The sequence below is a fragment of the Medicago truncatula genome, chromosome 4, assembly GCF_003473485.1.
Source record: "Medicago truncatula cultivar Jemalong A17 chromosome 4, MtrunA17r5.0-ANR, whole genome shotgun sequence".
Classification (NCBI taxonomy): Eukaryota; Viridiplantae; Streptophyta; class Magnoliopsida; order Fabales; family Fabaceae; genus Medicago; species Medicago truncatula.
This window is the reverse complement of record NC_053045.1, coordinates 9,643,089-9,655,934: the sequence shown is the minus strand read 5'-3', so window position 1 is coordinate 9,655,934 and position 12,846 is coordinate 9,643,089. Positions and strand designations below refer to the sequence as shown.

Sequence of the window (12,846 nt, the reverse complement as noted above, 5' to 3'; positions counted from 1 at the left end):
TCTTACATAACAATATCACACATATACCCACACACATGCATATATAATATCTTGTTTTTCAATTCCAAACCTAGATGGAAAGGAAGACAGATGGAGAGCAATTTTATTTAAGTAGTAGATGCATGATCATGCTGTTGGAACAAAATGTGTTTAACATTACTCTTTAAGACTTTTGATGATAACAAGGTATTAAAAATTGTCAATTGGATATGCTAATATTTATTCAAGTGTACAGCACCATAGACAAAATTTAATATCATTATTAGGTTATGGAAGAACAAAAGAGAGCAAAGGAATCAACAAAAAGGAAGCTTAAGGCGTCTGAAGAGAAGTGCTCCTGAAGACAAAAGTGCTCCTGAAGTGATGACGTCATCAGATGCAAGTTCTTCAGAAGCAAGACTTAAAGCTTCAAGGGTTGTTCAATGGATTCAATCTCGTCTAAGCATTGTAGAAGACTGGAAAAGTAAAGCAACGACTATTTTGAAAGGATTTGAAGGCATTGGATGCTTGTTCTTTGAAGAGCGTTGACATAGTACAATTGTACGAAGTGTACAACCACTATCTTCACTACTCAGTTTGTGTCTCTGCTATAAGACAAGGATAACAGCTCTGCCTGCAACAATGTTTCTACATACTGGGAATGAATTTGAAATTGATCCTTCGTATGACCTTCTACATACTGGGATCGCCCATCTCTTGTTAGTTTTTTTATGTTAGTTACACAAAGTAGTTTGAAAAATAGATAACATAGAAAATAAAGTTCTATGAAATATTTGAGTATGTTGTATGCTTGAAATACAAATTTTTGAAAATATAGATTTTTTTAATTGTAATTTCAAACAAACCGGTCAACCGAACTGATCCAAACCGACTAGTTTGGTTCGGTTTTTTTTTTAAAAACAGTAAAAACCAAACCAAACCAAACCGATGAAGATTTCATTGGTTCGGACATTTTTTTGACCAAAAACCGATCCAAATCGAACCGTTACTCCGCTATGTGTTAGGGACCAAAATCCATGATTTCTAAAAATTAGCAGGTCAAAAGTTCAATTTAGCTATGTATTAAAAAACACATGTGTTATCTGAGTCATTAAACTTGATGAACAAGTATGTGTTGCCTCAATCACAATCAATGGAAACATCACTTTTGCAAAAAGGTTAAAGTCGAGGGCCAATATAGTCTTATTTAGTTTTAGGCCAAACTCAGTTTTTGTAAAGTTTGTGATCAAAAGTGCAATTTAGTTTTAAGAAATAAAACCTGTGTTTGACACGCAGTTATGCCCTAACCCTATAAAGTAAGATTAACAGCGTTGTTGTACGGTGTACCGAGCAGTGAATAAACACAGCGTGAGAGTGATCATCATGTTTCCGGGCAACAAAGTGGAAGTGAGCATCGACCGCGGCAGCGGCATATCCTGCTCATGGTTCCCCGCCACCATCCTCAGGTGGTTCTCCTCCGACATATTACTGGTCCAATACGATGACATGGATGTGAAGCCAACAGTTGTCGGTCTTCATCAGCTCCGACCAGTGCCCACGCCGGTGAGCGATTATTGGGAAGTGAAGATCGGCGACAAGGTGGAGGCATTCCGAAAACACCGGTGGTGGGAAGGCCGCGTTAGCGCAGATTTAGGGAATGGAAGATTTCTTGTGTGTTTTACAGACTCGGAAGAGATGGTGTTTCCAAAAGACCTTCTTAGGATTCATCGCCAGTGGATTAATCACAATTGGGTTCCCCCAATCACAAACCATAAGGTAAGGTAGTTTATTTTTAAGATTATAATAACAGTAGCAATAATTTGTTGGAAAAGGTTATTAATTAATGGAATTAATATAAGGAGCTTCTATGGTGTGCAGTGAGGAAACTGACTTTTTTGGAAAAGTTAATTATGATCTTAATGTTTGATTCATTTTTAAATTAGATTATTGATTAATGATCAATAGTAATTCGTCTAGTAATGCTTGCAACATCTTGGACTTACATGTACTACGTTATCGTTGGCATCTTTAACATGCAAACAGAGTTTATCTTAAGTGTTACACTTTGTAGGGTGTTACAGTTAAAACAAGGTAGGATAAAATTAGATTAAGTGTAGTCTTGTTAATCTGATGAGTTGATGATACTATGGGGATTGAACTTTTTATGTCACTGTACAAACGGTGGGGTGTTACTCACTATTTTTTATGCTATAACGTTAACTTCACCAAAAAAGTCAATTTCATGACTTCACCATAGAATTTTCCTTAATTCTCACTTAAATTTAGTCTCTAAGTCTCATACATAAATACTTATATTATCAGTGTTAATGCTTTAAATATTTATACAAGTTGTTTATCCAACCAGGAACTTCGTAGGGAACAGAAGAGACAGTCACAGGAAAATAAAAGAAATAGGATTTGTGAGTTGCCTGACTGCATATTGCTCCACATATTGAGTTTTCTTGAAGCACAAGATGCTGTTCGGACTTGCATCTTGTCTAAACGGTGGAAGGATCTTTGCAAATGCCTCACTACTCTCACATATACTCCGGTTTTACTTACATCTTCGAATGATAGTTTTGAGCAATTTATGTCTTGGGTTCTGTCGAGTAGAGATCACTCATCTTCACTACTTAATCTTACTATCCATGCTTGTATGGACGGAGCGGAAGAAGACCTATATAAACTCATTAAAATAAATCCACTTCTCTCTTTGAAAATTTTTGGGTATGCAAAGTGTCCAAAATCTGAGTTATTACTCCCTTTACTCTTTGGCTCTCGCTCTTTGACATTTCTTGACCTTTCTTATTGTATGAAAAACGGGTATGCAAAGTGTCCAAAATCTCTTCACATACCAGCATTAAGAACCTTGCATCTTCAATGGTTCCACTTTGTTGCAACTCACGATCACTGTGCTGACCCCTTTCCAAACTGTCACGTGTTGAATACTTTGGTTCTCATTGCTTGTTCTTTGATTGAGGATGCACAAGTCCTCTGCATATCTAATCAGACACTATCCAATTTGACTATAAGAAAAGTATCAGCTGACCAATATTCACTTTCTGCTCCAAATCTTAGTTCTTTTACTATCGATGATTGTCCTATTTTTCAGAAATCCTTATCCTCCACATGCAATCTTTCTTTTCTTCAACAAGTAAATATGTATGGCTTTTCCAATAACGGGGAAGCTTCAATCTTCTTAAGATGGCTGCAAGTGCTTGCCAATGTCAAGATTTTGGAATTTGGTTATGCTGTCTTTGAGAAAATACAAAATGTAAGTCACTTTAGTGTACTTTCACAATCATTTTGGTCCTTGAATATGTTGGTCGGTGTTAGTAGTCTTTGAATGTATTACAAAAACATATCTGAACTTGTCATTTGCTTATCAACTTTGTCCTCTAATAATGTCCATTTAATAATGTCTCTTATTCATTCGAGGTTTGCAGGAATTCCTCTTAAATCCCATTTCGAAGAAAGTGCAACCTCCACGCTTTGTTAAATTGGAGTTGCTTATAGTGCACGCATATGCAGATAAGAAACAAGAAATAATGGAAATAGTGGAACACTTGCTTCAAAACACTACTTCAATGACTAGAGTTGTTCAAGTTGGACGTAGGTTTTGTTTTTCATTATTTTGAGGTTGATGCCTCAACGTTTTTTCTGATGGTGCAAGTCCTGTGAATTTCGGAATTGTTCAACGAACATCCCAAACAACTTGTTGGTTTTGGGCTTATTTCTTTATTTTGCTCAATCCTAAACGATATGGTATGAGATGATCTCGCACAATATGTGATCTCAGAACCATTCTCAGATTTGCTTTGTTAATTTACTTCTACTTGTTAGTGTTTTTGATGCTATTTTTTACTTACTGAAGTCATATATCTCTCATCTCTATAACTAATTATGACTAATAGAAAATTGTAACTAATATCATTGAGAAAATTTACACCTACTTCGTTCTTTTAATTCTTTTCTTTTGTAAATTTATAATTTAAATTCTCAATTTACATTGTGAGTGCATGGCATCGTGATGGCTCAATCGTAAACTATATAGTATGTGTGTGAGTATATTTTTGTTGAAACTCGAAAGAAATAGGAATATAGATTCTCTCATTTGGCTTGTTAAAGAAGTTTCTTCTCGATCAACAACCAAAGGATATTCTTGTAAAATTTTCTCCAAGTTTTGTCTTGACCAGAAAGCCATAACGATGTGGGCAATGGTCTCGCAGGTCATTGGATGAACACCGCCATCAGCCCACCATATCTAACTCCGCATCTGATGTAAGAAAGATTAGATTCCCAAATTGCACGGAAGATCAGATGCACTCAATCTAAACATATGTCGCGAACAAGTCAAGGATTTTAAACATATGCCAGGCTGAAGGGTTTCGATTTGCAAATAAATCAGAAAAATTCAGCAGTTGAATTATCGCTCGCTCCACATAAATGTATAATATTTGACGTATATTTTTATTTTTTATTTCAGTCTTCTTAAAAAACATAATTCCACTATGTGTCTCTTGAAGTCAAATCTTGTGTACCTTTCAAATTTTTCAATGAGTTTTTACATAAATATTTAGAATATTACGAGAATCTCTCTCGAAATGTTGAATAATACAAATCACTTGAATTAAACCCAAGGATTAAAAGTAATGATGAAAAACTTTTTGAAGACTAAAAATCAAATAAAATTTTTAGGAGGATTGAATCACAAAATTAAAATATTATAATATATTCCATGTGTTTGCGATATCTCTCACAAATAGAAAATAAATGATATGTAGATAAACAAGGCAAACACATACTCATTAATGGATCCCACTAATCTTCCATTTGTGTTTATATGTAAATGGATAACCGGAAAACGCTTATATCAGATGACCCAATTATATTTCAGTTTAACCAAAGTCTTGAGTTTGAATACGGCTTTGAACATACAGTAGCGTTAAAATTTTTTAGGAGAGTTTACCGTCCATTTGAATCTCACACGAATCGATGATTAGTCTGTGAATTTACGCGCGGAGGATACTCAATTTACTAACGAAAAAAAAGGTTAATAGGCATTTATCCCCTGTAATATAGATCACTTTTGGTTTTGCCCCCTGTAAAAAAAAATTGGATTCGGTCCTTGCAAATTTTTATTGTTTTAGAATAGCCCCCTAGGACAACTGAATGTGCATTTTCGCTGATGTGGTATGCTGTGTCACCTTTTTCGGATGACGTGGCGCGTTGACTATATAATTATTTTTATTTTTTATTGGATACACGTGGCATTTATGATTTTTTTTTTTAAAAATGAAATAAATTCTAGAAAAATAAAAATATTAATAAAAATGATTAAAAAAATGTGAATAATTATGGAAAAATTAATAAAAAAAAATCTGGTAAAATGAAAAAATCTAGAAAATTTAGTAAAAAAAAAAATTTGGAAAATTTAAAAAATTAATATATTTCAAAAAATTCATATTTCCATATTATTTTCAATAGCAGAAAAATTAAAAAATTCTGGAAAACTTATAAAAATTCATATTCTTTTTTTCGAAAGTAAGAAGTTTTATTTTATAAAAAAATGAAAAATTCAGGAACTTAAAATATTTCAAAATTTATGAGTATAATAAGAATAGAATTAAAAATCAAAGTTCAGAGTTTTCTTTCGAAATTAAAAAGTTTTTTTTTTATACAGAAAATCAAAATATTAGAAAGTATTTTCATAATTAAAAAAACATAACATTAGATCATAAAGAATAGAATTAAGGGCTTGTTATTCAACAGTATAATATGACTTATATACCGGTGTTAATCAATATCAATTGTATCATATTATTCATCTAGATTATATTTTCGAATAAAATAAAATTCTTGAAATTAATTTTCAAAATCAAAATAATTATATAATAATATATTTGGTAATAGGATCCTTGTTGAGCAAGTAACGTTGATTTATAACCGCGTTAGCGTACGAAACAGAAATTGTCTCACTCTCACTTCAGTCACAACTCTTTCAATGCTTCTGCTTCTTCTTCTTTCTTCTTCTTCAAACCCTAAAAAACAAACCCTTTTTGAAAACATGGGACAAAGGATCTCTTCTTGCATTCACCCACAAGCTGCTTGTTCCAATTCGGTTTCTCCATTTTATGCTGATTGTCAAAAACTGAAACCACAAGAACAAGATCCTTTCTATATTCGGATACATCATCAGGAGACTAAAAAAAAGTTTAATTTTTTATGCAAATTTCAGATTTTTCGCTGTTGTGTTTGAATTTAGCTTCTGGGTATTATTATAATTTCTTATTCTTTGATTTTTATGAAAACAGTTGAGTTAGGGAAGCTGATTTCATTCACTAAGAAGTTGCTTAACAAGTCAGATCGCTATGTGGCTTTCAAGGTTCTCATTATTTTACTATTCAATCATTTTTTTTTCTCACTCAAATTAAGTTCGTAAATTTGTGTGTGTGTTTGTTTTGATAAATTGCATTACTTGAGAGTTGTAATTTTTAATTTGGAGTGAAATTGATGGTGTTGTTGATTTCCAGGTTAATACTCCAAATCCAAAGACGTTTTGTGTTACCCCTAACCCTCTACTTGTGTTGCCTCCTAGGTCTACTTGTGATATTAAAGGTTTTATCCTCTCTTTTTTCTATCATATTAACTTTTTTTTAAATCAATAGTTTACATTATGATAGGATCATGATGATAATAAAATAATGACTTAGCGTGTGTTTGATTGTGTGAAGGGGAGAATTGATTCTGTTAGAATTGATTTTGGTTAGAAGTGGTTCTGGCTAAAAGTGAATTGTGTTTGGAATTGGATACATTCATTTAAAAGCAAATTGAGCTATAAATTTGTGTGAAAATCAATTCTAAAATCAAAAGCTACAAATTTTAGCTTCAAGTAGGATCAATTCTGGAAGTAAAATCAATTCCACTCGATAACAACTAAACATGTCAAAATCAAATATACACCTCCAGAAATTAATTTTGGTCCCTCTAGAAGCCAAACATACACTTAGATAGTTTATTTTAATAGGGGTATTTTAGGTATATTATATTAGCAAGTTACTTGGTAGTTATAGTGTAATTGTTGGTTACCTTATTATGTATATATATACAAGTATTGTATTGTCTCATGAAAGAAATCAATGAAAATATAAACAATTTCTCCTTCTTCTCTCTCTAATTTCTTGCTCACAATTTTGGAGTCTGACCCTACTCGAATTCAATCGTATTACATTAATTACTTAGATGCATTTCATTTAATATGAGCCAAACATTCAACTGTTGATGAATAAACCAATGGTTGATGTTACATGTATACACACATCAAAGCATGGATATGTTGGCAAAATGTTTACATTGGATTAGTTGGACAATGTCATGTATTCTGTTGTTTCATACTCAGTTTTGTAACAATTCAAACTAAATAGCTTCCTTGTTTACTTATTGAATGTTTGTGACATATTTACATTTTCACATTGTAGTTACAATGCAAGCCCAAGAGGAGGCACCTCCTGACATGCAATGCAAAGATACTTTTGTCATTCAACGCGTGTTTGCAAGGCCTGGAAAAATCATGAAAGATGTCACTCCAGAAATGGTAACCGCATATTTAAGTATTTTCTTCCCACCTCGCATAATTTAATCCTTTTCTTTTCTCTTGTCATTTAGTTTGAAAAAGACTCCGGCTATGAGGTTAAAGAGGTCAAAGTGACAATTGTTTATGTTGTTCCTCCTAAACCACCATCCCCAGTTCAAGAAGGATCTGACGAAAATTTGTCTCCTCAAGCATCTGTCTTTTCTGATAAGGTTTTTTATTCAATTTTTTTAAAGCAGTTCACATATAATTTCTATGCATCATTTGTCGCAACCACATCGTTAGAAACCTCGACCAAAACACGCTTACAATAACATATAATTTTGATCTTAACCTAAAAGGACAAGTTTTCATGTCAATGTAAAGACCTAGAGATATAAATTTAGTTTAAGGAAGTCGTAATCACCTTCCAAAGGTATATTAAAATTGAAATGCACAATTTTTCAAGTTTTATGAGTTTATGTACTGATTTATATTACTAAACTGGTCTTTGATAATGATCTTGATACATTGATTTTCTTTTCAATTTAAGAGTCTTTTTGAAGTTGATTGGTTCATGTGATTTCATAACCCTGAAACTGAAAATAAATTTGCTAATAGTCTCCATTGCCAAATAGACCCTATTCATATCTGGATTGTTTTTAGTAAAAGCTTTGAATTCGGAAAGATTGGTGATCATTTTGAATTTCTTATTATGTCAGGCAAGAGAGCTTATTTCAAAGTTAACTAAGGAGAGGAATTCTGTTATTGAGCAAAATCAAAAACTTCAGGAAGAATTGGTATTGCATTTATTCCGTAGATTTTCTTTTATGGATGATTGTGCCCATTTTATCTTGAATGTTTAGCTGGGTGATATTGAATGCTATTATATGATCCTATTTTGATTTTTTATATAGAGACCTCCAAAGTGGATTTCATAATGAAGTTTTCTTTCATCACTTCTAATCTGTTCATTTGTTATGTTTATTCAACTATTTAATTGATAGTTAGGGAAAGCTAAGATCATCTTAGTCATCTATTCATCAATACCTTAAAAAGATTTTTATGATTCTAAAAATAAAAAGATCACATGGTAAAGTAAGTGTGTGAATATATCCTACCATGTGAACTCTTGAAAGCTATTGGTTCAGCTGAGTGTTATCCATAGTCTTAGTTCTGTTATAGACTGAACTGTGAAAAAACTCTGGATTGTGGCCACAGTTTAATTGAGTCAGATTTCGGTTGCAATTAACCAAGTCTACACTGAGGTATTTGAGAGACCTTTACTCTCGTATTGCCAGATTCTCTTTGAAATTTATTGATTGATTGAATCTTGTCATCTGCAGAATCTTTTGAGGCGTGAGGCATGAGACACTGAAGCTGCCAACTAACTACAGATCAAACTTCTATGCTCTTTCTAGTGAGGAAAAGTAACGTTTACTACTAGGATAAAGTTGTTTAATCTGTTCTACTTTTACTCATATATCAGTAGAATGTTTATTCCAACAGTACTTTCTTTAGTTTTGTAGTTGTTTGAATTGCTTTGTTTTCCAGAAAATCAAAGACAATAGTACCTCTATCAGTGTGTGTTATGGGATCCTAGACAAGTTGATGAAATATCATGGGATCTGTGTTGTTATTTGATGTGGCACATGTCATTATGTTTTTCAGTGCTCCTATATGGTTGTTGATTGTCTCAATGCCTAGTTATAGATACCATGAAAAGTGACTACATATTAATCAAGGGTTTAGGGCACTTGTTAAGGAAAATATATATATATATTTGGATTGAAAACATCATTTTTTACACTTTTTAAACTTTGACTACACAAATTTCAAGATACTTATACTATACTCCCTCCGTAATTTTTTATAAGCAAAATTGACCAAATCACATATTTTAAGAAATGATGTCTTTGTCATTTAATTTAAGCCAAAATACCTTATTTGCCCTTATGAATTCTGATTTTCTGTAACCGTTGATGTTCTCACCACATTAATTAAGGTGCTTGGTTATTTTTCATGTTCTTTCATTGAAGAGAGGAAACACGTTGCTCAATAATACACCAAAATTCAAGCCAAAATTTATTTGCCTCTTCAACTTCCAAAACTGCTTTACTCCTATAAAAAATTGGCGCAAATTTTTCAAGCTTTTCTTTCATTTTATAAAAAAATTGGCGGTAACAAAATGGCACACTAATTCATCTTAAATTTAAATTTAGAAACTGGAGTGTCACTTTGATTTCTATAAATTGAAGGTAAAAAATGCAAGAAAATTGGAGCTTCACATTGTTAATTCAAGATGACTCTTGATATTGATTTAAACACCCCTTTGAATGATTTGAACACATTTAACCACCTCTCAAATGAGCCTCTCAATATTGATTTGAATATCCCTTTGAATGACTTGAACACATCTAACCACCTCTCAAATGAGCCTCTCAATATTGATTTGAACATCTCTTTGAATGACTTGAACACTTCTAACCACCTCTCAAACGTGCCTCTTAATATTGATCTGAACATTCCTTTGAATGATTTGAGCACCTCTAACCACCTCTCAAATGTACCTTTAGAGATTAGTTTGAACATCCCCTGCAGTGTTTTGAACACTTCTAATTTGAATGCTACTTATTCAAGCAATGATTTATTCGACTATCTATCAGATGAAGAAGAAGATATTGGATTTGAGTCTGAAGATAGCGTCTCCGAAGATGAAGAAGATGTAGCTGAACTTTTTTACAATAACATCGAAGAAGATATAGGTACATGGAGTTTTTTTTTTCATTTTGTGAATGTTTATTTATATTAGTTTTGCACTTGTCTTTATTATATTGTGCCACTTTTTGCACTCAATATTCTCCACGTTTTATATGAACTGCATGTATATGACGTAGGAGTACACGTTTTGTTGCAACATGGTTACATGTACTCCACCTTGTTATTCTTTTTTATCAATGGACCATGAAATTTATGGCATGCTACTACTCCTGTCAAAGTGTCAAATGTCAATGGCATGCAATTTTATGTACTGAAACCAATTTCTATTTTTATATTTTTTATAACTATTTTGATTTTATATTTAATGAAACAGGAAACAACATTCATAGTGAGCCACAATCTAAAAGAAAGCGAACTTTTTTAGACAACTATCAGCGGCAAAATATTTGTGAGGTTTTGATCAATTCAAGCTCTGGTAGAAAAATTAATAAGGGGGTTGTTAAACGGTTGTCTTCTTCCTATCAAGTATCCGTAGATGTTATTTATGCGATTTGGAGGCAAAAAATTGAAACAGGTGATGTTTGTCACAAGAAAACAAAATGTGGTCGGAAAAAAAAAAGTCATAGATATCGAAAAAATACGTGAAATACCGCTACACAAACGTAGCAGTCTTCGATCTCTAGCAGAAGCATTAGAGTGTACCACTGGACAACTAATGAGGTTAATAAAAAAAGGTGTTTTGCGTCGGCATTCAAGTGCACTAAAACCACACATGACAGATGATAATATGAAAGCTCGTCTTAGATTTTGTTTGTCCATGTTGGAGGAAAGTAGCATTCCATTTGAGCCAAAGTTTAAGTCAATGCACAATGTTATTCACATAGATGAAAAGTGGTTCTATGTGACCAAAAAATCTCAGAATTATTACCTTCTTGCAGATGAGGATGATCCATACCGTCCGTGCAAAAACAAAAATTATCTAATGAAGGTCATGTTTATAGTTGCAGTGGCTAGACCTAGGTTTGATTATGCAGGTCATGAAACATGGTCGGGAAAAATTGGAGTGTGGCCTCTAGTTGAAAAAGTGCCTGCAAGAAGGTCCAGTGTCAATAGACCCGCAGGGACACTCGAAACAAAACCAATCGGTTCTATTACTAGAGAAGTTAGTCGAATGTACTTAAGAGACAAGATTTTACCGGCCGTCAAAGAAAAAGTGCCACTAGAACTTGCATCGGAAACAATTTACATTCAACAAGATAATGCACCGTGTCATGTTTCTGTTGATGACGAAGAATTTCAAGCAGCAGCTTCTGAAGGTGGATTTGACATCCGTTTGATTAATCAGCCACCTAATTCTCCTGATTTAAATGTATTGGATTTGGGATTTTTTGCAGCCATTCAAGCATTACAACAAAAGAAAGTGACAAGGACGGTTGATGAACTTATTCAAGCAGTGCAAACTTCGTTTGATGAATTTTCTAGTGTGGATTCAAACAAAATATTTCTTACACTTCAGTCGTGCATGATTGAAATCATGAAGGTTAAAGGGTCCAATAAATATAAGACTCCTCATATGAAGAAAGATGTCATGCTTAGACAAGCTACACTACCCACTACACTAAATTGCGATCAAGAATTGGTTGCTGAAATTAGTGAACTCTTGCAGGGTATGGAGTGAATGACTTGTGGAGTTCAAGAATTATTCATGTCACGTAACCATTTTTGTGTTTTATGCATTGTACGTGGCGTATTTTATTCTCATATCTCGTAGCTATCTTTTGTGTTTTATGCATTGTGTACGTCAAGTATTTTATTCAATAGAAAGCAATTTTGTTTTTGGTGATAGAAACTTCTTTATATTATTTTATGAAAGGCAAAAAAAAAAAAGGAAATATTAAAGTAACCGATTGGCATAAGCTAGTACATGGATAAAGACAAAAAAGAGTACTTCACGTTGCTTCTCCAAATTGTTAACATAAGCTAGTACATTAGGGGATAAAGACAAAAAATAAAAGCAGCAGCAAAAGTTGTAGTTTTTCACTTGTTCTTATCATTGTCGAACAAAATCATGGAAACCCAGCTATATAAATCTTCAGCATATCATGAACCCATTTCTTTAACTTTTCATTTTTCTGAACCTCATCCTTTTCATGGTTTGCCAACTCCTCTTCAATCTCATTTTCAACATTCACGTTGGGCATTTTGTTTAGATCTAAATTAAGTTCAGCTTCAGCAGCACCTTCAACTGGATTAAGAACTTCATTAACATCATCAGCTTCAGCAGCACCTTCACTTTCATTAGGAATTTCGTTAAGATCAAAGTTGTGTTTGAAGCTTCTTTCTCCACCTTCAACATGATGGTGAGAATTCACTTCACCCTCAACATTTTGAATCTGTTCAACCTCCCCATCTTTCTCTAGCGAGTCTTCAACAATTCGATTCAGCAGATCCTCAGAATCTGAGTCAATTCCCAAACTAAAAGATGGTGCTTTTATAGCCATTTTCTTGAAAACCATTTTCTTGAATTATGCAGAAGAATAGAAGGAACACTAAGTTTCTCTCTGAACAGCCTTTTT

The 12,846-nt window shown here is 33.0% G+C and overlaps 1 protein-coding gene across 1 annotated transcript; it reads left to right on the top strand.

Annotated features, from left to right (window-relative positions):
• Positions 1-5,964: 5,964 nt before the first annotated feature.
• Positions 5,965-9,193, top strand: LOC120580127 (vesicle-associated protein 1-1). The gene is made up of 6 exons (XM_039833277.1): positions 5,965-6,364; positions 6,513-6,597; positions 7,458-7,573; positions 7,645-7,782; positions 8,272-8,349; positions 8,896-9,193. The coding sequence occupies exons 1-6, from the start codon at positions 6,284-6,286 to the stop codon at positions 8,917-8,919; spliced, it is 522 nt and encodes a 173-aa protein (XP_039689211.1). The 5' UTR covers positions 5,965-6,283; the 3' UTR covers positions 8,920-9,193.
• The last annotated feature ends 3,653 nt before the right edge of the window (positions 9,194-12,846 follow it).